The sequence below is a fragment of the Terrapene carolina genome, unplaced genomic scaffold, assembly GCF_002925995.2.
Source record: "Terrapene carolina triunguis isolate 2854851 unplaced genomic scaffold, T_m_triunguis-2.0 Scaffold211, whole genome shotgun sequence".
In the NCBI taxonomy this organism is placed as follows: domain Eukaryota; kingdom Metazoa; phylum Chordata; order Testudines; family Emydidae; genus Terrapene; species Terrapene triunguis.
Genome location: NW_020664562.1, coordinates 33355471 through 33379393, shown reverse-complemented (window position 1 = coordinate 33379393; position 23923 = coordinate 33355471). Strand labels below are relative to the sequence as shown.

At 42.9% G+C, this 23923-nt stretch overlaps 1 protein-coding gene across 1 annotated transcript in view; it reads right to left on the bottom strand.

Moving 5' to 3' along the window:
• The window catches only part of LOC113407366 (glutamate-rich protein 3-like), a 65939-nt gene that overhangs the window by 10448 nt on the left and 31568 nt on the right, over nucleotides 1-23923 (bottom strand). Inside the window, exons 7-12 of the mRNA XM_029912388.1 lie at nucleotides 23623-23838; nucleotides 21328-21508; nucleotides 19689-19875; nucleotides 14745-15043; nucleotides 11570-11806; nucleotides 1793-2278 (exon numbers count right to left, since the gene is read on the bottom strand). Coding sequence (XP_029768248.1) covers nucleotides 1793-2278; nucleotides 11570-11806; nucleotides 14745-15043; nucleotides 19689-19875; nucleotides 21328-21508; nucleotides 23623-23838 — 1606 coding nt within the window. The remainder of the gene's footprint in view (nucleotides 1-1792; nucleotides 2279-11569; nucleotides 11807-14744; nucleotides 15044-19688; nucleotides 19876-21327; nucleotides 21509-23622; nucleotides 23839-23923) is intronic.

The window sequence follows — 23923 nt, the reverse complement described above, 5'->3', positions numbered from 1 at the left end:
CTTTATTTTCTCCCAAATTGACAATCCTGTACCGGCCGGGAGCTGGATTGGATGGGATCTACTAGGTCTTTCATATCTCTAACTTCTATGATTAAATGATTATTTTTGTCCACATAGCCCTTGTTTTGTCCTCATTTTCCCTAGTCTGCCCCTGAGTCTTAGACATTCGCCAGGCAGTAAAGATGCTGTAAGATTTGATGGAGAAGTATACGTTCTTTTATCTGTACTACGCTTATCCCATCTGTCACTTACTCATCCTGACAACCGAAATAGGGCCTCTTAAAGAGAGCAGTCATCCCAAATGCGATGTTCATTCAAATCTATAACTACAGTATAAAATGACTGTTTAATGTCAGCACCCAGGAATTTGATCAAATAAGAACAATGGTCTTATTTTGTGCCAAAACTGTGGCAGGTCATTAGCTCAGTACATAGGATTATCCCTTTCTTCCCTTTTTTTTTTTTTTTATTACAGCACTTCATTCTACCTGTATGATTGAAATCATTAGCAATCTTCAACCACACTTAATACTTATCTAACAGTCTAATGGTGAAGTTGCTTAAGCTGAGATGCCTTATGCAAATAAAAGGAACGTTTCAAGAAACACACACCTATAAATAATTCAATATAATCCCTGAATAGTAAATTATTCCCTCTTCTTCAATTCTGAATGCATAACATAGCAAAACCAAAGCACAGTGCAATCCAAAGCAATCCAACACCAAGAGACTTGCAAATAATATAGCATAGCGTTCAACAGTGTTTGCTTTGCACACACAGTGCTATTTGATACATGCTGCACTCGAGCAGAAAGCAATAGAAACAAACCACAAACATCTATTAAAACTAAATGAGAGCATTACATAATCCACTGCAAAATCGACATCCATAGAAATACAGTCAGAAATATTGTCTAGCACGGCTTGTGACTCCCTTTCTTCACATCTGCATCACTAAGAAGGCCACTTCATTACTTTACATTGACATTCCCAGTATTATCAGGATACTCTCCCCGCTATCCAGATGAAATTCCACACCAAGTACTTATATTCTTCCCACCCAAGTACGCAATCCTGCACTGCCTTACTCATGTGGGTATAGCTATACTCCTTGCCCAGCCCCCAAAACATCCCTCAATAGCTGTGAGATTGGAGCACAAATATTCCCATTTTACAAACTGCCAAACTGAGGCATGGGGAGGTTAAGTGATTTGCTCCTGGTGAGAGTGTGTCAGTGACAGAGCCGGAGACAGAAACCATGTCTGTTGACTTTCAATCTGGTTGTCTATGCACTGCACCATGATATACCAGAGATTTTTAGGAGTCCTTATGGAAACTGGAATTATAAGAATGACAAACCAGTTCATCTGAGCTGGCATATGAATTCTCTAGGACTTCCTATGCTTGAGATCTAAACGGGCACTGAGCTTTATAAAATTACATGAGATGTCAAACCTAAGGGTATTGTGGTCCATGAAAAAAAATATATATAAATCTATTATCACATACTGCCCCAACGAGTGATAGAGATGAAAAAAGAATAGCCAAACCTTACATTGGAAAACCCATAAAATCAAACAAACAATGAACTTACAGCACATCATTGGTGGTTATTTGGCACACACAGCAAAATGACATTCTAACAGTTTTACATTGTACACCAAGAATAGTCCAATAACTGAATTGCTCATGCTATATCAAAATGCCATCTCGATCACTAATGGTAAGAGCAAATGACACAACACTTACATGCACTGGACACATCACATCTCCACCAGGAGACAGTACTTACCACCTCCTTCATCAACCTCAGGAGGATCCTTGTTTGTAGCCTCTGCTTCCACAGTGCTGCCTTCCAAATGCACTAGAACAACCTCCTCCCCATCTTCCCTTGTGTTGCTTCCATCCTCCTCCCCCTCTTCCCTTGCATTATTTTGTATTGACCCTACATGTCGGAGTTCCCCATTGAGTTCATCTGTGCCTTGATGATGTATTTCCATCATACTTCCATGAAGAACCTCAACTTCTTCCCTCATCACAGCCTCTGCTTTTGTCTCTTCTGCTTCATCCATTTCTTCCTCCTCCACTTCATCAATTTCCTGATTTCCCTCAGGTTTGCTTTCCCAAGTCTCATTTCCATACTTCTCACTTGTCGCTGTCCTGTCAATGTCTTCCTTTTCATTGCCCTTAACATGGTCTTTCATCTTTGCAGCTTCAGAGTCATCTTCACTGCTATACAGAGTACTGCTGGATGAGAGAGAGGATGCAGACTTCCTATCTACAAACAGTAAACATAATTTCATTTTAATATTTTTCTATAAAGCATCTGTCCTCACTGTGCACCAGTTCATTTAGCTGTGTCCGAAGAGCCAGGGCCTCATCTGGGGTAAAGTGCCATTGTTCTGCTTTAGACCAGCTGAGGATCTGGCACAAAATGCCTAATAATTATATAGATAGGTCCATTACCCGAAACTAACAACAAGCAGTTAATCAAAGCCACTTAACATATTTTATTTTGGATAATGTAACCATACCACAGGAAATCTCTACCAATGATACATGAGATCTGCTTCCAAAGACCACCTCTGAAAGCAGTTGGAAAGGGGTGACAACAAATTCCTGCTGTATTCGACAAGAAGTTTCAACAGTCAGAGTTCTTCGACACATTCATAACATCTCGGTGGATCTATTAGAAATTTCTTGTGGACCACACAGGAATCAACACCATGCAGTATTAATCCTTGCTGTTTACAATGTAGTTCTGGTTTTCTAGCACCCCTCACATCCAGACATGCCAAACCCGCAAAAAAAATGCAGAAATTGGGCTTGTTTTTGGCTTAATTGGCTTGTAGTTTGTTTGGCTTGTAGCTTGTTGCTTCTTTTTTTTGATCAGCTCCCGGCAAGCAGGGGCAAGGGGGGGCCAGAAGGGGGGAGGGAGAGTAAGGGCTGCACAGCGGGCCCACTACAGTCCCAGACTGCACACCGGGGGAATCTAGTCACATAGAGCATTGGGGTTCTTAGGGATTGGCCTGTTTTGGCCTTGTTTTGAAATAGGATTATCTTGATTTTTGGCTTATTGTGAAAGTCAGGGTGCTTATTTACCTTGTGAAAGTTGGCAACTGTGCTCACATCTTTAATTATTCTTTCCAAATGCATTGTTATGAATATTCTGAAGTTGTTTTTTTTTTTTTTTAAATTTAAATACAATATTTTTACAGGAGCTAAAAATTTATTTCAGATATGCATATACAACTCCTATTAACGTCACTAGAATTGTGAGGGTATGTTTGTGTGGGGAATGTGGTCCTAAATTCAGGAGCGCCGCCAGCTTTTCTGCCACCCTAGGCAGCGGAAGGTCCCGCCCCGAAATCCCGCCCCTCAAGAGGCAGCGGAAGGTCCCGCCACCGAAATACCTCCGCAGTCGCTGCCCCCCAAATTGTAGTGTCCTAGGCGACCGCCTAGGTCGCCTAATGGGTTGCGCCGGCCCTGCCTAAATTAATATAATGCTTGTTAAAGGGGACAGATTATCAGCCTGGAAGGCTAAAGTCTTCTATTTATCATAGAGGAGATACAGGAGATGCAGGACAGTGCAAACATCCCCACAGAGCAGTCCCAGGGTGCCTCAACTCTGTTCTAGACAGGCCATCATTGTATTAGCTCAGATCACCTGCCCATTCAAGCCTGGTCATCTCCACTGAGACTGACAGCAAAAATGACAATTAGTATCAGACGTGATGTGGAATCTGCCTGCTTGTACCTTGACTGAGAGACATTTCACACACAGACTACTGAACACCAATCCCATGGTAGCGACTTCCAGTTGCCACCTGTCTGCACTGGCTCTGAACCTGCAACCTAGAGGTAAAAAGTTCTGAATCCCCATGGCCACCCAGCTCCCTAACAACATTATAATTATTAAAGACACTAACAAGAACATAAACAGGCCAGTGGAGAAAAAAAATCTCATACACTCAGATAAGCAGTGTACGTTTCTTTCCAGGAGAACTGGCCAATGATTCTTTACAATGTATTCATCGGCTTATGGGCCATAAGGATTTGAATGCCAAAGTCTTTCTTACTTGCTCTTTATTTGTGCCTAACCCATAACATTACATGCAAAAATAAGGACTTAGGCTCCTCAGTTATCAGGATATGTTTTTAAATCTCTACACACAGGGTGAAATTCTGCCTTCAGATATACCTATGCAATCCTGTTGAATTCAGACACTATGGTGATGAGTGCAATATAAATGCAGAGGTAAGATGAAATGAGATGAGATTTGATCCCCCTGTATTATTCTTTGTCCCATTATTATCATCATACATTACTCATAATACAGTAGCACCCAGGAGTCCCAACCGGAGTCGAGCAGATTACAAATATACAGTCCCTGCCCCCAAACAGCTTGCAGTCAAAGGTCTTGATCCTGCTAACAGTCACACATGTGCATAACTTTAAACAAGTGAGACGTCCCATTGAGTACAAAATGAGACTAAGGGTTTGCAGGACCATGGCATAGATAAATTCAAGACATAAATGAATTTTGCACACAGTAGTTAGGATGGAGGGGAAAGGAAGATGATAATAAAATAAAATAAGCAATAAAAGAATTTGGTTATGTAAACTAGCCAGCTGGGTAATTTGCAGATCTCTGTGGTTTTGTTATGGTAACGAGAGTTTTGCCATTTAGGATTTTAACAAAAAGGAACCTTGTCCTGAAAATGACCAGTGAGTCACGGTACTGGTTTAGGCCAAAGTCCATTCCCTGTAACAAGCACACGGTACAAAGTCTGCATTCAAATTAACAAAATAGCAAAAATTCACTTAGAGAAAACCTACAAGACTTCACTTGACAAGCTTCTTTCCCCAGCACATGTAACTTTTCAAGATCTTTTCCAAGCTGGGGGCCTAAAGTTAGGCACCTAACTCCATATTTGGAGACCTAAATCAGTGGCCTGATTTCAAAGGTTCTGAGCATCCACTGAAATTAATGGGATCTATAGGTGTTCAGCACCTGTGAAAAGTAGGTCACTTATTTATGTGCCTCAATATGAATTCAGCAGATTACTATAGGCTACTGGTTTAAGAACACTAGCAATTGTTTCCAGAACAAAACCCACATCCCTGTTATGTTCCACATTTATCTAGAAGCAAAGAGGAAGTAAACCACTTACCAAAACGATGAGTTCTCCAATAGTGTGCCCCACAAAATATCCACATTTCTGGGGTGAGTGAACAGTATGCTGTGCCGTGTGATTCCAGGAGCCATTTGAACAATAGTGTCAACATTTTAACCATGACAGCTCGTACTACATATGCCAAGCCAGAGTGTGAAAGTAGAAATGCTGAGGCGTGATAGCTCCCCCTCAGTTGCAATGACCCGCCTGTTCAGGAGTTAACAGGATTTTTAAACACGAGAGGAGGATGGGGGTGGGGTGTGACCATGTGGCTGAAAGATAATGTAGCTGAAGAACTCACGTTACTGCTCAATAACTTACGTTTCTCCTTCCTTACCTCTCCCACACACACCCCTCTCCACTCCTGGAGACTGGCTAGCAGTACCAAGTTTAATTAATGAGGACAGTGGTTATTAATAATGGACACAGCACCATACCTGCAAACATACAGAATGTTTCAAGGTGGGGCATTAGCAGAGTGAACTCACCACTTAGTGCCCGTTTTGAAAGAGCTCTCTGGGTGCCCCCCCCGACCCCATCACCCACTCCTGCAGTCTGCAAGGGGTGTTGGGGAGGCCCCAAAGCAATGGTGGGCAACCTTCGGCCCATCGGGGTAAGCTGATTGCGAGCCACAAGTCATTTTGCGGCCGTAGCTCCCTGCGGCTCCCATTGGCCGGGAACAGCAAACCGCAGCCACTGGGAGCTGTGGGGGGCCGTGCCTACGGACGGTCATCGTCCGCAAAATGTCTCGCGGCTTGCAATCAGCTTACCTTGATGGGCCACATGTGGCCTGCAGGCTGCCCACCACGCACCACTGCCCTAAAAGCTATGCCCCACTGGAGCTGTCAGGTGCTTGACATCATACCAGCCCCCCATCTTCAGTGCTCCAGGAGTACCAGTGGCAGTACTCTGCGCAGGATAGCTCAGTGGCTTGAGCATTGGCCTGCTAAACCCAGGGTTGTGAGTTCAGTTAAGGATCTGGGGCAAAAAAATAGTTGGGGATTGGTCCTGCTTTGAGCAGGGGGTTGGACTAGATGACCTCCTGAGGTCCCTTCCAACCCTGACATTCTATGATTCTACGATTAATGCACAAAGAGAATGAGGGAGAAGCTCCCTGCAAGAAAACTTGGCTTCCACCCACGTCACCAGTATGACAGAATTTAGCCCATATAGAGAGACATATTCCCCTACCCTGAAAATCTTCTAATGCAAGAGTAGAGAATAGCACTTGTTCTAGTCATGGGCCCTGATTCTCAGGTCTCCAGAGTTCAGCAGAACATGAGGAGGGAACAGGAGAACAAAGGCAGCTGAAAGCCAGAGAGGGATTTCTGGAATGCTACAGTGCTCTCTCCATGCCACCTACACTGGATGGGGCTGGGAGATGGTGAAATCTCTACACCAGCCAAGGAGTCCCTCCGAGCAAGGAAACCTTTAGCTGCCCATTTTGGGAGGATTTCCAATCCCCTTTCCAGCACTCTGGTGGCATGAAGTGACCATAGCATGGGGCGGGATGTGATCCTAGGTATCCTGCCCCTAGGGGGTGGGAAGTCCAGAGGGAGGGGAGGATTTGGGTGCTGCCTCCAAGGGATGGGTGCCACAGGGGGGTTGGATCCTGCCCCAAGGAGACAGGTATGGGGTTCAAGGGGTGGGGGTAAGAGAGCGAGCCTGCCCTGCACACATCCTACAGCAGCTCAGGCCCCCCCGTGGCTGGCCTGGCTGCTTGCTCCAGCCCACTGACTCTCACTACAGCATGCAGGTGGGTCAAAACCTCAGTGTGTCCCCCCCACCACCACTCAATTTGGCCCAGCTGTCCCTCTGTCATAATGGAAGTGCGGCCAGCCCATACCTAGTCAGGGAGGGGGCTCTCCTGTGACTGGAGGCCCAGTGCGAGCGCACTTAGTGCATGCTGGTTAATCCAGGCCTGTGGGAGAAAAACAGGTTCAAGTGCCTGCTCTGCCTGATTCAGAAAGTGCCCTAACCTGCACGCTATTGGCTATTTTGGTCTCTCGCTCTCTCTTTCATTCACTCTGATTTTTGTCCCAGTGCGGAACAGGCAAATGTTTGAAATCTCAAACATTTTCACAGGATGGGGAAACCATTCCCTGTCCATCTCTAAATTGTACCCTGCATTAACCCATTGTGGATCTCTGCCCTCCTATAGTGGCGGGACTACATAAAGGGGCTTATGAGTCTACTACTTTTCCCAAATTAACTGACTTGGCCCCTTAACTAAAGAAGTAGATGCCCGTGCTTTTAGATCAAAAGATACTGCATTCAATCCCTACAAACAAGAGCATTGCTACAGTGCTGTAGGCAACAAATCCTGCATTAATATTCGAGAGGAATAGAATATAAAATAGATCCTTTTCTTCTCTGCTTTATATGAGTCCATGATTGCCAAGATGGCAAATATATATTAAAAAAAAGTCCTGACTGAGACCTCGAATAGAATTGTATGGATGTAATTGAATTTGACTCAGTATGTCTTATATCTAACTACAAAAAAAGTGGATTTTCTTCCATTAGCTTATAAAGCCTCTTTTTTAAACATATTTTTAAATGAATGTGGATTTTTTTGGTTTTCATTTCTCAGCTCTCGCGCCAATCATTTTTAGCAGTGGTCATCTACACTGATCACAAGCAGTATCCTAGTGAATTGTCTGTTGACAAGTCTGCTTTCTTGCCCATCATTCATTGCTGACAATCACAATACACTCTTAACAGGTCAGTCAGTGCCAGGGATAGTTAACAAAAACACAATAAGAAAAGTTGTCGTTCTTTTTCGATGATTAAAAACAAATCTCACCCATCATTCCTAAGCTAGATTCTTCTTTTCTTACCAGTCTCACAGTACTGTATCTTACCCATGCTGGGTGACACAAGTGTACTTATCAAATGCATCAGCTTCAATTGTTAGCCAGCAGTTCAAATTTTCCATACTTTTCACAATTTTGTAACATATTTTGTAACTTCTTGCCCTCAAGGAGCATGTGTCATCTAGGCAAAACTAAGCCTAGCCAAAGAATGATAGTTAATCATGTGCAATGGAAAGGATTTACTGATGGCTTGAATTCCACTGCCACAATGTCGTCTTCTATTTCATATTGTTGAACCAGAATCTTGTCCATTGAAAAGCTGCCTCTTTTTCAGCATTCACTTTCAATAAACACAGTTTTTCACTTCAATAGCAAAAGAGCCCTGCTTGAATGAGCTATTGCTAGCTGGCTCTCTAAGAACAAAACCCTGTGCTCAGCACACTGGAGGTAGATAAAAATGGCTAAGGATTATGATGCCAATAAAGTAAACGGATGTTAGGAGAAGATAAATCTTTCCTGTGGCAGACTTTTAGTTCTAAGTAGAAAGAAATGTTTGAAAGCACACGGAGTTTGGGTTCAACGGTGGTGAAATCTCACAAGCTGTTTTTGTGAGATTCTAGCCCACAATGATAAAAATCTCAAAAGACAAACTCATTTCTGGAGATTTCTGCCATCATGAATGGGAGAAATCTCTTTAAGGAGATCAGTTGTTCTCCAGAGACTTTGGGTGCATTGCAGCCAGAACCAAAAGACCCTTTTGGCTTTAGATCAAAGAATTTAAATCCAGACCCACTGGAAATCCAAGCGCTTTTGGATTCATTGTTCCAGTTTGGGTCCATCTCTAGCTGTAACCAAGTGCAGTGCTACAGCCCTCTATTGACTGCTGCTAAATAAAAACTACAGGACTCTTTCAGACTTTCCACCCTCAGTATACAAATGCCAGTGTAACCGTAAATCTTGTCGACAAGCACTTCCATGTTGACAGGGAGCGGCGAGCTAGAGCTTGAAGAGCATTTACAGCACCAACCAACTGCCAGAAAATAAGGCTCTCTCACAAATATTTCTAACCCCTCCATTATGATGGTGCTAAACATGCATCTTTCTTGAACCAGTCTTCATGTTTCTAATGGCATCCTAATAGCCTTTTCTCTTTATTTTTTTAACCACAGAGAAAGAACTATTGACTCTCTGAACTGTGGTTCATGCAGTGTGAGTACTATCCACGAAGAACAAAAGCAAACCCACTAACTGCACTTCAGTAAAGAGTCTCATAGCTATCTGATTAGTGTGATCATCCTGCCTAAAATAATTTCTCATTGGGGTTGCATGAGGAAGAGATCAATTACTAGCCCACAAAATCAGTAAGGAGCTACATTTAAAAAGCAACTGATTTGAAAATTGATCTTGGGAAAAATTCAGAGTGCGTATTTATTTGCATGATGCTGGGAGCTTTCCACGAAATACAATTTCTGCTACTAAATGGTAGAATTTACCCAGTTTAATTAAAAACTGCAATTAAAGCAAAGCAAATTAAAATAGTTTAAGGGATGGAATGTGAGAATTACAACGCACATACTTTTGAAAGCATTTTGTCAATTAGAAAAGAATTTCAGGCATTTCTGAATGGGCATGCCATGCCCTTATCCATGTGCACAACTCACAGTGAGTATTAATATACAGTAGAACCTCAGAGTTATGAACATCTCGGGAATGGAGGTCGTCCAGAACTCTGAAATGTTCATAACTCTGAACAAAGCGCAGTTTGGGCTCCAGATCCAGCAGCTGACACTCCAGGCCAGGCTTCAGCAGCAGCTGAGCTCCCTACTCAGTTGCGGTAGTGTGTCTCTGTGTGTGTGTCTCTGTGTGTGTGTGTGGCCGGCTGCCTTGGGCTGGCAGTCTCAGCGTCCTGCTGTAAGTGGCTGCCCCTCTGTGTGGGGGTAAGGGTGGGGTGGGGACAGGCAGCCCAGATGTGCCTACCTTTAAGATGCAATACAGGAACAGTACAGTATTTGCATTTTTTTTGTCTCTGCTGTTGCCTGATTGGTTACTTCTGGTTTCACATGGTGTCCAGTTGACTGGTCCGTCCCTAACTCTGGTGTTTGTATCTTTGAGGTTCTACTGTATTTCAAATGGTGGCATGAAACAAAGTTAATGGAAACACCTCACTACACCTTAACTACACTATGTTATCAATGTTGCAGTATTTAATAGTCAAATAAGAAGTATATTAATTTAGGAAGAACCAAGGATCCTCACTGTTATGTTATCTATCTCTACACACACATACACACACACACACACACACTCTCTCTCTCTTTCTGACCATAACAAAATTGATACAGCTCAAGAAGCAACTAATTTGTTCACAAGAAAGCTGATTATGCAAGACACTAATAAGCAGAAAACAATTTTTAAAAGTGTTCTGATTGTCCAGGAATCAGTAAATAAATTATTCCTGATAATCATTAGAGAAATGAAACATTAAGATTCTTTCTGATCATTGTGGTGATTTTTATATGCAAACATGTTTCAAACCTGGTTTGAGTGTCTGAAGACTTTTAGTCTTTCTATAGAAAGTTGCAATTTTTTCCCCAAGAGCTGCTTTACCTTTGCCTAATTCACATAGAAATACAAACATGAAAGTAATGTTTACATTTAACTTGAGCAAATAGCTGACATATAAGGACTGTCAGATGGAAAACACCTGATGTGTTAAAGACTACACACACCTCATAAGAGTGGTGGTCTTGGACCAAGGCCTGCAGGCCAAATTACAGCTAAAAGAACAGATCCTGAGTTGATGTAAATTGCCATAGGTCCACTGAAGTCAATGGAGAGATGAACATTTACACAAACTGAAGATCTGCCCCCAAAGGATTTAGTTTGCCTAAATTCCTCCCTAAATTCCTCTAGAAGCTACATCTTCATTTCTGATCCTGAACTGTTCTGCAACATTGCTATGAGCTGTTGCATTGCACTCCAGAGATGACTGTATTTCTACATGGGGTGTGAAATGATTCTTCTATGTCCCTTACCTGTTGTATACATCAGAGGAATGTTGCTGGGTATAATTAACATTTGAGATTCTCAGATGAAAGGCACTATGGCAGTGTAAAGTGTTACAATGCTGTGACGTGGCTAATAACATGCCCTTCTTTCTTTCTCCTCGCCCATGGCTGTGCAGTAATGTTATTGCAGACCAGAGCTGGATGAACTGAATGGATGGCGCGGGGAGGGACAAAGGGTCTTGAGAATCAGGAATATTGCAGCTAAAATGGAAGAGAGGTAGCCTATGTTCTTCATTTCTGGTTAGCTCCACCGCATGCTGTTGCAGAGCTAGGTTACCTGTGGACAGCCCGGCCAACCTGCGGGGGAGACTGGATCCATAGCTTTCTGTGCCAAGGATTGTGCCAAGGATATTTTGTGATGGATGATGCCCTAAGTGTCACTTTCATGACAGTGTAATGTGTCGCTCAACATAAATGCGGGCTAGATGTACACAATAGGGCATACATAAAATGTAAAACACAGATCAGGTCAAGTATCCTGCACCATGGTAAGAAAAAACAACTAACCTTGTTTATCTTCCTCTGAGTCACTGTTTGAATATCCATCACTTTCATCTTTCTCGCTGTCAGAGGCCTGCAGCGCCTTCTGTGATGAGCTTTTACTCTCCTTTTCATGGTCTAAATTATCTTTTTCATCATCTGAGGGTGACTTTGACATTCCATTCATTTGATCATCGGCCTGTCCTTCTTCATTAACTTTCTCATCTGATTTCTCTTCATCTGCTTCAAAATCTTCATCATACTCTGAAATAAAAGAAGACCTCTAGCGTGAGACAGAAAATGGAATTCATAACTACTTAAAGTTCATATTAACCGGAGAGAGGTTAACTCCATTAACCCTCTTTTCTCTTTGCATTTCCTCACTTCTTTCTACAATAAGTGAATATATGAGGCCACAGGAGGGATTGTAAAAGTACATTACCTCAAAAAACAAATCATTTTCTTTAAATCTAGAGTAACAGAAATGGAATAAAGCTACTCAATGATCTAGCAGGTGTCATTCAGTGTAAAGAATAAAATCAACAAAGATAGGTCAGATAGACAAATGCAGGAACAACATATAAAGGGAAGAGATCCCCATTATAGAAAAAACTTTCTGCAAGGAAAATTAATTTAAGCAATGGATAAAGCATCAGAAGGACAATATGTTCTGTGGGAAGTAAGAGAAAGGTGGACTGACAAGGCTAATTAACAGAGGGGTGTCCTACAAAATAAATTAATTATTCAGACTCAGCCAAAGGACACTGCAGATGAATACTCTGATTATTGCATGGTTCTTCTAATATATTCATTTGGTTACAGGGTGAATTCCTAGCTCCATTGACGCTATTGGCAAAACTCCCATTTTGACTTCAGTGGGAACAGGATTTCAACCCAAGTCTCTTACTGAGAATTTGATTAGGAACATTTGATAACATAAGGGCTTTGTATGTAATTCAAAATTGAAATCATGTGTGTATCAGAAAATGTTCTCCGCTCCACCCAGAAACAGACTAATTACATTCCCACAAACCAGAACATACCTAACTCCCTTTCACAATAAAATATTTACTTTGCAACCATTAATTTGCTGCACAGTCTGCAGAGAGGCAACAAAACTGTATCATGAAAGAGAATTGTCACATCAGACACGCTCCAGCTGTCCCTCGGGGCGATAATTTCTCACCTTTCAAATTTAATTGTTCACCTCTTTTTCTTGTTGAAGTGACAAAATGCCAAAGACAGAAAGGAAGAGTATCTGATGTGGAACCAATTAGGCAAATAAACAATTACTCCACAATGAGAATTAAGAAAATGAGTAGATTTATTTTCTACATTCAAATCAATTGAGATTCCAGCTGCCTCTGAGGTGGCAAGCCTTCTCAGTAATTGTCAGAGAGGTGTCCATCCCCTGCAGGGAAAAAGGCCTGGCTAATCACAAAAACGTATTCCTAGTGCCGAATGAGAAAGTTTTGTGTGGGTGCAGAAAACTCATGAAAGTGAGGACAGGAGTAGAAAGTGGGAAAATATTTATGGAGAAATAAAATGATATATTATGAAAAAGGCTTCTCTTAAATAAGTAAATGAATAAACAGGAGATGCTAACAATTTTTGTATCGACAGATAGATAGATATGCACATGCCAAACAACAGATGGAAAAGGCATTGGTGGTTATATGGTACAAGAAAACTGCCAGCTTAAAAACAAGAAAGGACTCTAACCAAGAGGTGAACAGATTTATTTCACTCCACATAGGCAGCTTTTAGTGCTATAGCCCCAGTAGGAATGATAGAATGAGGATATACTGTATTCAAGACATAAACTTCTGTGTTAGATTTGACCTTAGAAAGGAGATACTATAAATCTAAGCAGAACAAGAATAACCCTGAAAGTCAGATGCTGATCACAAATGCAAAGCATGAATGAACTATGCAACTCAAAATTATAATCTACTGCAGACAGATCCTCCACTCCTGCCCCCAACCCCGCCACCCCCCCCCATCCTCCTCCAAACCCCCACCCCCCCCCCCCACCCCCCCCAACCCCTCCACTCCCTCCCCCTCTCCATCCTTCTATAACCCCCTAACCTCTCCACCCCCACCCCATCCTTCTATACACTCCCAAAACCCTCCACTCCTGCTCCCTCCCCATCCTTCTATAAACCCCCATGCCCACTGCTTCTGCCCCCTCCCCCTCCTTCTATAAACCCCCAACCCCACCACTCCTGCCCCTGCCCCAGCCTTCTATAAACCCCCAGCCTCTCCATTCCTGCTCCTTCCCCCATCCTCCTATAGCCCCTCCACTCCTGCCCCATCCTTCTATACACCCCTGAAACCCTCCACTCCTGCCCCCTCCCCATCCTTTTATTAACCCCCTAACCCCTCCACTCCTGCCACATCCCCATTCTGCTCCTATGCACGCACCTGAAGCCTCAGGTCCTGACCACCACTCCCTGTTCTGCTGCTATCCTCCACCATCTCCCATCCCCTGGCCTCTACCACACCTCCTCCTCTGTGTCTATATATCACCCAGCTCCGGTTCCCCTCCCCCTTTGTTGCATCTCCGCGGTCTTCTGTCTCCCTCCTCACCCCCCACATCTCCTGTCCCTCTCTCAGACTCAGCTCCTATATACCCCATGGCTCCTGCAACCTTAACTATAGGCATTGTTACCTGCACTGCCTATGCTCTCTCTCTCCTCTCCCCCGCCCCCCCCCCACACACACATACACACACACACACTTCTTAAATCTCTGTCCTTCATTACCAGAGTAATCTGGAGTGGGGCAATTCCTACTTTGCCAGAGTAAACTGTCTCTACACTAAGAGTTTGTATCAATGTACTTACACTGGTTGCTAAAGTCACAGTGTAAACAAGACCTTAAACTTAGATTACAAAAGATTTTGAAAACATATTTGCTGTTGTTACTTTCTGTAGCCCAGTACCACACAGAGTGCATCAAGACCCTTGGTGCTAGGCAAAAACACACTGCAAGAGTCAGTCTTTGCCCTAAAAGCATCCAGTCCAAACAGACAAGATAGACATGGGCTGGGAAGTGGAAAAGAGGCGAAGGGACTCGCTTGTGGTCAACGGTTGAGCTGGGAATAGAGCCCAAGTCTCCTGACTAGCAGTGCTATGCCCTCTCCATTAGACAATTCTGCCTCCCCATTTTTGTTCCTTAACTGGGCTTTTTGATACTGTACCATCTTTACTAGCATTTTCCTGGTCATCTTCGGACTCAGCCTCTGGTCCTTCTTGTGTTTCTTCTTCTCTTTCCTCCTCTGCAATTTCCACACTGTCCTCTGCAGGCTCCTGACTCTCTCCGTGAGCTGATGAAATTTCAACTGTCGAGTGTTTGGTCGCCTCTTGCTCAACGCTGCCCTCGCTTGGCTCATTGTGCTCTTCATCCTTCACGGAATCCTCTTGCTTTTCTCCATAGTCTTCTTTCATCTTTTTCTTTGGAGGAGAGGGGGTTTTGTCCAGGCCCATTGCAATAATACACCTAACAAAAACAACACAGGAAACTTGGAAACTACACATTTTTCCTTCCATAACTTGCCACATGCCTAGTGAGTTAAAAATAAAATTAAATACATTGTCCTATGCCTCAGGTTCACCACTTATAAATATGGGACAATAACATTTACTCACCTCTGTAAAGCACTTTGGAATCCAAAGGGTTAAAAAACCCTTTAGAGCAAATCCTGGTCCTGCTCTACCATACAGTACTGCATCAATACTGCACTAAGCTACTCTCCAGTACTTTCACTGCACTGCGGCAGTGTGCACACAGGATGTTACTATCATGCTGCTGTAGATTCACACCCTGGCTTGCCATGCAGCTACTTGCTGTGTAGACAAGCCCCAAATTGCATATTTATAGGTGCATTTTGGCCAACTAGCAATGGACTGAACAGAGATCCAGGACCATGTTGCTGAGAGACAGAACGCTCCCTACTTGCTTCCCTCCTTAACACCTTGGCCATCGCAGCTATGCCAATATAACTTTTAAGTGTAGACCAAGCCCAATTCCTCTTCTTCTCCCTCCCTCTAGTTTTTTTTTAAAAAAAACAACAATTCTTAATGCTGCTTTAACCTCCACCAACCAACCCTGTTTCCTCACCTGCCTCCCACACATTGAAAGATTTCTTAGTTCATAGCAGGTGGTATTTGCTTTCAGAACTCTGGTACAATCCAGGAAATTTTGCACAACATACTATGGATCCTGGGGATATTCTGGGGCCTGATCTACACATAAAACGTAGATCAAACTAGCTACATCATTTAGAGATGTAGTTAAGCTGACCTAAGGCCCAGTACAGACGCTGCAAGCAATTCTTCGGTCAACTTAGCTACAGCATCTCAAGCAGGTGGATTAACTACAGCAATGGAAAAAACCCCGTTCTGTCACTGTAGTAGGTATCTGCATTACATCACCACAATGGCACAGTGCCGTAGCTATGCCACTGTAGTGTCTGTAGTGTAGACATTACCCAGAGACTCAGTGCCAAGGCCTAGTGAAGAATGAAAACCCCACTCTGCTTATTCCTTTTTCTTTCCTCAAGACAACTCTTCTAGGGCTGATCCCTCTCCCTTACTCTCAGCAGTTCTCCCCATAGCCATGAACCCCTTCCCATACCTTTCATTCCCTTCCTAGAACACTATGACCTATCCAACTGCTCTTCTTACATAAAGCTTTAATACAGCAATCCCTCATGCTAACCCTTTCTACAGCTGCTTCTAACCTGCCGTGAGGTATCCTAGAGACTTCCAAGTCTAGAATTTCAGAAACTGACTTCCAATTTTGCGAGCACAAAATGTAGGTGTGAATAATTGTGTTAGGCATTCTGTCCTCTCCATTATTAGTGCCCATAATTTCCTAAAGGTCATTGAGATATTGGAGTTCCTATGTGCAGGTGCACAGCTATTTAGGGCTTCAAGCGTACTATGAGCTCTGCATAGATTAACCCCAGCATCCAGGCAGAACCTATTGTGGAATCAGGGGCAAAGTCACTCAGGGCTTGACCGAAAACTCATGGAAATCAATGGGAACCTTCACTGAGCATGGGATCGGGCCCTGAATCTGTGGACACAAAATCACGCCCAAAATTATTTGTGCTCACAATTTTGCCCCTTCAAACATACAGGGGTAAAGCAGGACTTTTTGGGATGTGACTTGTTGGGGACATGAAAATACAGCTGTAACTGCTGGGAAAGGAACCTTACAAAAGGGGATCTTTAGGTCGATAGCTAGATTTGGGTGGGCTGGTGGAAGAAAGAAGAGTTTCATTAATCATTGGGTTTGTTCCAATATGAAATAATCTGAACCATTTCTCCAGGCTCATATCATTTTAGATAAAGGTAATTCACTTTCTTTGCCACACACACATGCACACAGAAAAGCGGAGATTTGAGCTAGTTTGGATATTTACTGAAACAGTACCTCCATCCTAATTCAGCTGCTTTTCACTCCTCAGAAAACCTTGTCACAGCAACTATAGCATAACATTTACATAAATCATGTAAATGTTAGTTTGAAGTGGAAAGACATGGAATTTTTCCTCAGAATTTAGTGTTTATCTAAAAAGTTAGTTTGGCTCTATAGGGGTTCTCCTCTCTCTGCTTCCCCCGCTGCATCCAACTGTTTATTGTTGTTTTAAAAATATATTATGAAAAGAATAAAAATTATATATGGCAGCAGCAGTTCTACTGTGTGACACTGTCTTGAAAATCCAGCAGACAGATTTTTTTTTTTTTTAAATTAAAACTGAAACTTCTTGGCATACGCTCCAGCTGTTGATCATGGCATTGTCTTTGGCCACGAACAAAAGGAATGCTTTGTTGTGCTCATATTTGTTTTCTGCATCCTGGGCAATGTCCTATATTGGCCTACTCTGCAGCCAGGGAAATTACTGTGGACTTCAAATGCTGAGGCAGAATTGTGCTCCTGAATCTTAAGATTTTATTCTTGTTGTTTTAATTATGTATCTAGCTTGCATGGTGGCCTAGAAAAACTTTAAGAATACAACTGAGTGTAAACTGATTTAGTGATGTCTGCCTGAGTCAACAATAGGTCTGAGAGATGGGAATGACTCACTGAAATGAATGGATTGTTAACTCTGGAACCTACAGATAAGTAACTATGGCGCCATTTAAACTATGTCACTGCTTATCATTTTTAGCATAAACATCCAGCTGACATATTTATCCAACAATGCCAAACCATCTTCTGTGCCTCTCTGGTTGACAAAAGGCCCTTTTTGCCCCTTCCCATGCTGACATATATTCCAACTTCCTCCGACAAATGCTCTGATGTAGTTATACATCAGGGGTCGGCAACCTTTCAGAAGTGGTGTGCCGAGTCTTCATTTATTCACTCTAATTTAAGGTTTTGTGTTCCAGTAATACATTTTAACATTTTTAGAAAGTCTCCTTCTATAAGTCTATAATATATAACTAAACTATTGTTGTATGTAAAGTAAATAAGGTTTTTAAAATGTTTAAGAAGCTTCATTTAAAATTAAATTAAAATGCAGAGCCCCCTGGACCGGTGGCCAGGACCTGGGCAGTGTGAGTGCCACTGAAAATCAGCTCACGTGGCGCCTCGGCACACGTGCCATAGGTTGCCTATCCCTGCTATACATCTTCAGTTCAAAACTCTCTGGCATATTGGAAACAGAAAACATGGTTGTAACCCAAAAACCCCTCAGTGTCAACTAGCAAGGGGGTTACAAGAATATCCTGATTCTGGTCTGTGCATTCTGGTTCAACAAAGAATGTCATGTGAGGTCTTAAATGAAAGTCAGGGTCACACACATTGTTAATATCGTTGTGAAATGTGTGGACAGTTACTATGTAAGGAGCTATGTGGGAATACTGAAAATATGTTTAGATTCTGTATCACAGCAGAGGTGGAGAAACAGGTTTCCTGTCAGTCAAAAGATGTTTATTCACCTGTCTCTCTGTCGGCGCGTAAATTAAGCATGGTAAGCTAACACATTGGAGGTATTTACATACAAAGTCAACAGAAAGATGTGAAGTCAACAAGGAAGAACACACGGCAGAGGAAAAGAACCTTATCTTGAGATACACTTCAAAGGTTTGCTGAACTATATTTGGGGAACAAAGAAGAGCCTCCAAATGGGCAGTGCATTGACATTCATGAAAACAGGAGCCCCACCAGCTTGGGTTGAACATGCTGCAAAAGGCTTTGGGTGAGATGAACTTCATTAAATGGGAGGTTAATCTACTAGTTAAGTTTAACCTCTAGAAAGTGTGTTATGGTTTTATTTTATAGGTAAACCCTTGTTTCCATTATCCTTACTCACGATCTCTTGAATCTTTGATAATAAACTTCTTGTTGTTTTCACTATCAGTGCTGTGGTATTAAGCAAGAAGCTGATCCTGAGTTGAATCCTACAAGCTGGTGTGTACACTGTTCCCTTGGGGACAACCGACCCTGTTATTTCTGTGAGTGGTCAGTGGCAAGGGGGCTGGATACTACAGGGGAATGCTGCAAAGGGGCTCAGGGACTGGGGTACACCAATTGTTAACCTGCATGGTAAAGTGAGGACTGGCGTAGCCCAGAGGAGAAGGCTCAGGTGGCTCACAAGCTTGTGGTGTCAAAGAACAGATACCCAGTTCAGCACAAGCAAGTCTCCCTCACACTGGAGGCATGGGAGGTAACATGGTGACTCAGTCCTGGGTACCCTGAGAACTGTCACAATGGGGACAATGTAAAAATCAACTGACTTCAATAGGAGATTGCCTATGGGAAGATTGCAAGAGTAGATCCAATATTCAGATGATATTACACCTCTACCCTGATATAACGCGACCCGATATAACACGAATTTGGATATAATGCGGTAAAGCAGTGCTCCGGGGGGGCAGGGCTGCGCACTCCGGTGGATCAAAGCAAGTTCAATATAACGCGGTTTCACCTATAACGCGGTAAGATTTTTTGGCTCCCGAGGACAGCGTTATATCGAGGTAGAGGTGTAACTGGTTTCAAGACAAGGGAGGCAATAGATCCCCATTCATCTGAGATGTGGCCTGGGCTCTAGAGAGAGCAATGGGTGAAATGTTTGATAGATGCTTTAAAAAAAGTGGGGAAAGTTTTGTGGTCTAAACACTTGTGAGCATACCTATAGCAAGGAGACGCTCTGTCCACATTCACAAAGCCAAAGTATCCATGCTTGCCTCCCAATCTCGCACCCTTCCGATGCTTGTATTCACAGCAGGAGCTCAGCCTATCCATCTGTATCCCATTGAGGAAAAAGGTGAGACTGAAGGGGAAACCATGGTGCCGCTTTGAGGTAAAGTGAAAGGTCTCTGTAATTGGTGAGAGAACGGGGTTAATGCTTTATTGACAGCCTGTGTCCAGTGACCTCCATTTTGTCTTCATATGTGCCAAAACTATGGATCCTGTGAGATCAGGCGCTGTGCCTCTCATCTGCATTAAAGAGCATTATGTTGTGAAATTCCACCTGCTGATATCCACAAATATCATGCTTGTCCCCACCCCCACAGCAGCAGCCTGCAGGTGCTGTAACATATCCGTGGCCAGCTAGGACATTGTCACTGCAGCTATTCAAAACTTCACAGCTGCAGGGAGGATAGAACCCTGAGCCTCCCATCTCAAAAACACAGGCCCCTACCACTTGATTTGCAGAAAGGTATCCATTAGCTGTTAGCTAGCAGTATAGGGCTTATGACACACAGCTGAGCAGTGCTAATTCTCTCCAGCAAATGGCAGTAGGACACCATACATAGCTCTTTATCATATTCAATGAAAAATCAGAAGCAAAACACAGTTACATACAACTCATTGAGTGAAACAGAACTGCTGGTTCAAATGCTTCTCTCAACTGGAAAACTAAAATCACCCCTTCAGCAATAGTAGTCATCACTTCAGGTTACAGAGACTCATTAGCATGGCACCATGGGGGGGGGAGGGGGGTTGTGCTGCTCCTGGGTATAGGCTTTATGCAGAGGAGCTCCATAACATTGGCAGTGATGGGAAGAAGTCTTCCTCCAATCCCCAGGCTGGAATAAGGATTGTGATCTGTAGTAACCCTCCCCACCTTAATTGTAGATGCCCCTCCTTCCTCCTCAGTCAGCTAGGCAGAGCCGAAACCGTGCACAATTGTGTAATGTATATTGATTGTGGAGAACTCCCTTGTGCCTGCACCACAACCACCCATGCCGGAGAACAACTGTGATTTCATTGCATCTGAGGACTTCTGATCTTAACCTAGAGGTGATTTTTTAGCTATCAGGAATAGTAGATTCCCAGGCCTGATTCTCCTCTAATTCTTGATATACACCACAGTAACTCTAGTGAAGTCTATGGAGTCACACTAGTGTAAGATGGATCAGAATCAGGCCCCCAGAATATAATTTTCCTTCTGGAACAATAAAAAGCATACATTGATGTATTACTGCTACTCAGAAACAGATAATTTAGTATTCAGGGACAGTTTACTCCTGCAAATATTTTATTAACCATACATCTCTATCCACAAATTAATCTAACCCACAGTATTTTGTTAAATCACTCCTCTAAATTCCTTCTTCCATAATTTGCAAAAGTAATTGCAGCCTCATTTTCAATCATGGAACAGTAAATCTCGATTTAGGTTGGAGGCAGCTGGTTTATAAGTCCCTGGATGCGCATATCTTGAGTGAGCTCAGCTGAAATCATTTTGATATCACATCAACAGTTTATCCAGAAAATAAGATGTTGCCAGAATTAAAATGAACGCCTCAACTTTTAATCCTTACCTCCTTCCAGTAGCTTGCCTTTGTAGACACAAAGGTTTTCTCCTCCACAATGTTGCTGATAGACTTTGATTTCATCTCTGTAATCAGTGTCATCATGAGACAAGTGCACACTTTTTCCTAAGTAGATCATTGTAACAGATGCATTGCTGTGTAATGAGGGCTTATGGAATTTTCCTGAGTCCTACAACAGGAGCACAAAAAATGCATTCAATAAGCAGACTCCTAACTAGAGGTGAACAAAGGGGCAGCACTGGTGAGACATTTTTAAAGTATTCATTCGCCTCTTTTTCTCTCACTGAATTTAACCTTCCTGAACTGCAAATCGTGTCAAATCGGTGGCCTCGATTCAGACTCTATGTAACACTCCGGGGCCTTACAGCTGCCTACTGAGTCAGCTGAGGATTCCCTGGCATGGGGACATTGGGCATATCAGGAATGTACATGGGAGAAGGGGGCATGGCCAGAGCGCTGCTGGACTCCAGCAGTCCCCAGATGGCGTAATAGACCCTCAGGTTAATCTAGCTGGAATTCGTTAAAAAAAAAAGTACTGTGGCTGTTCTTACACACACTTGGGCAACCCTGCAGATCAGGGACGTGCAAAGGTAGCATACAGCTAGGTTTGCCCATCACCTAGGGTCCTGCATTGAGCACAGCTCCACCAGATCCAAGGATCAGGTCCTGTGTGTCTTTACCAGACATAGGAGGTCCAGATAGATGAATTATATTTTCTTCTTTGATCTGGCAAATGCTTATCCAAATCTGAAATTACCAAACCTGTATTTGGTGTCCAAAACCCAAATCAGCTGTCCTCCCTGCTATAGATCTGGCATCTAAATAATTCCTGTATGTCAGTTTACTTTTCAAATAGAATCCATTTAGAATTCCTCCATTCTGTCTGCAAAGCCATTCTAGTTAGAGCAGCGTGAACTTTACATAGCGAATCATGTATTTAATTTCATGTTTCCATTTGTGAATGCTCTGCAAGCAGCCTTTGATTGTTATTAATTTGTACACTATTAAAAATTCTTTGATTAGGGTTTTATGTGGGGAAAAGAGTTCAGCCTCCGAGTTCGTCATGATTCACTATGGTCTTGATTCAGCAAGGCACACAAGTATGTGGCTAACTTTAAGACGTAAGTAGTCTGCAAATTTAATCTGTTTCTGCTCTCTCTTATGACATCATAGAAAGGGATGGAGCATTTTCCAGCACAGCTGCTGACTAAGGGCTTTTAAGAACAATCTTGCCCTGGCAGGGAGATGGACCAGATGATCCAATTAGTCTTTTCCACATCTGCCTTGTATGATTCTGACTATAATGTGGGCTTAAGCATGCAGCCCCCATACTGGCAAGCTCTTATGGAAGTTAATGGTAGTTCTGCCTGAGAAAGGACTGAATCCTTTATGCCGGGGGCCTGCACCATAAAAGCCAATTTTTCAGTTCTTCTGTGGCACGGAAACCAAATACATTGTTTAGTTGAATGGGGCTATCAATGGGTGCGGTGGGATACAAGGACAAATCATGAGTAGATTAGTCTCCCAACATTCTGATCTTGATTCTGTGAACACACCTGCTTGTTGAATGGTTTGATACACTTGATTCTCTTTAACAAATGATTTTAGATTCAGGTTTGTGAACACATGTGTAAAACCACTTTCTTCATTGGAAATGCTTTATAGATGGATCCTTGGAAAGAGCTCACAAAACAAAACAATCAAAAGTTGGGTTTTCAGGAGTACACAAAGCTTTAACTGAGGGAGGGGAGGAGGACAAAAACAGGTAGGGTCTAGCTGCTTCTGCTAGTTTTTGAGTTGGTTCACTTCCAAGTGATGATTTCAGTCCTGCTCAGTTGAATTAGTGTCTGTCCGGTTATTAATATATTCGATTAAATTAATTTGGCTGTGGAAAACAATTCCAGGCTGCTGCATTGAATAGAAGACAATACAATATCTCAGCACAGCATTAAAGCAAACATGTAGGACCAGATTGTGCCATCAAAGCACTCTCCAAACTAGAGCTCCAACTCAGACTCTCACTGTAACTCTGGCACTGACAAAACGCTGAGGGTGCACAGCCTTGGGTGTGTGCCCCCAGCACTGGCCCTGGTCTGCTGATCTTGCTCCTCTCTGGCCCCTTGAGGAGGCTGGCACTACTTCCACTGCTAGCCAGATTCAGCATCTCTTGAACCACTTCACTGCCTCTTCATGCTCTCAAGACAGCATATCTGGTAAAAGCATCTCTGGAGCAAGAAATATAGATATCGGGGCAGGGGGTGGAAAAGAGATCACATACTGTACCTTTGTTAACAGTTGCTCTAAGCCATTTGGTGCGGTGGTTGGGCGAAAGCGTCTGCCCCTGGAAGTCCCATGCCTAACTCCCTTTATGTTCTTATCTCCTTTTTGGGGTGGAGGTGGCACCGGTATCACATAATTGTTAATGATGGGAAGTTGATATGGGGATAATCCAGCTGAATAATCCACTGAATTCATAAGCTTCATCATGTTTTTCTCTCCCTGCAATCACATTTAACCACGTCAAACCCAAGTTCATGCAAACACTGAGCCTGCTCAGCACAACTCGAGACCATACTGGATGGAC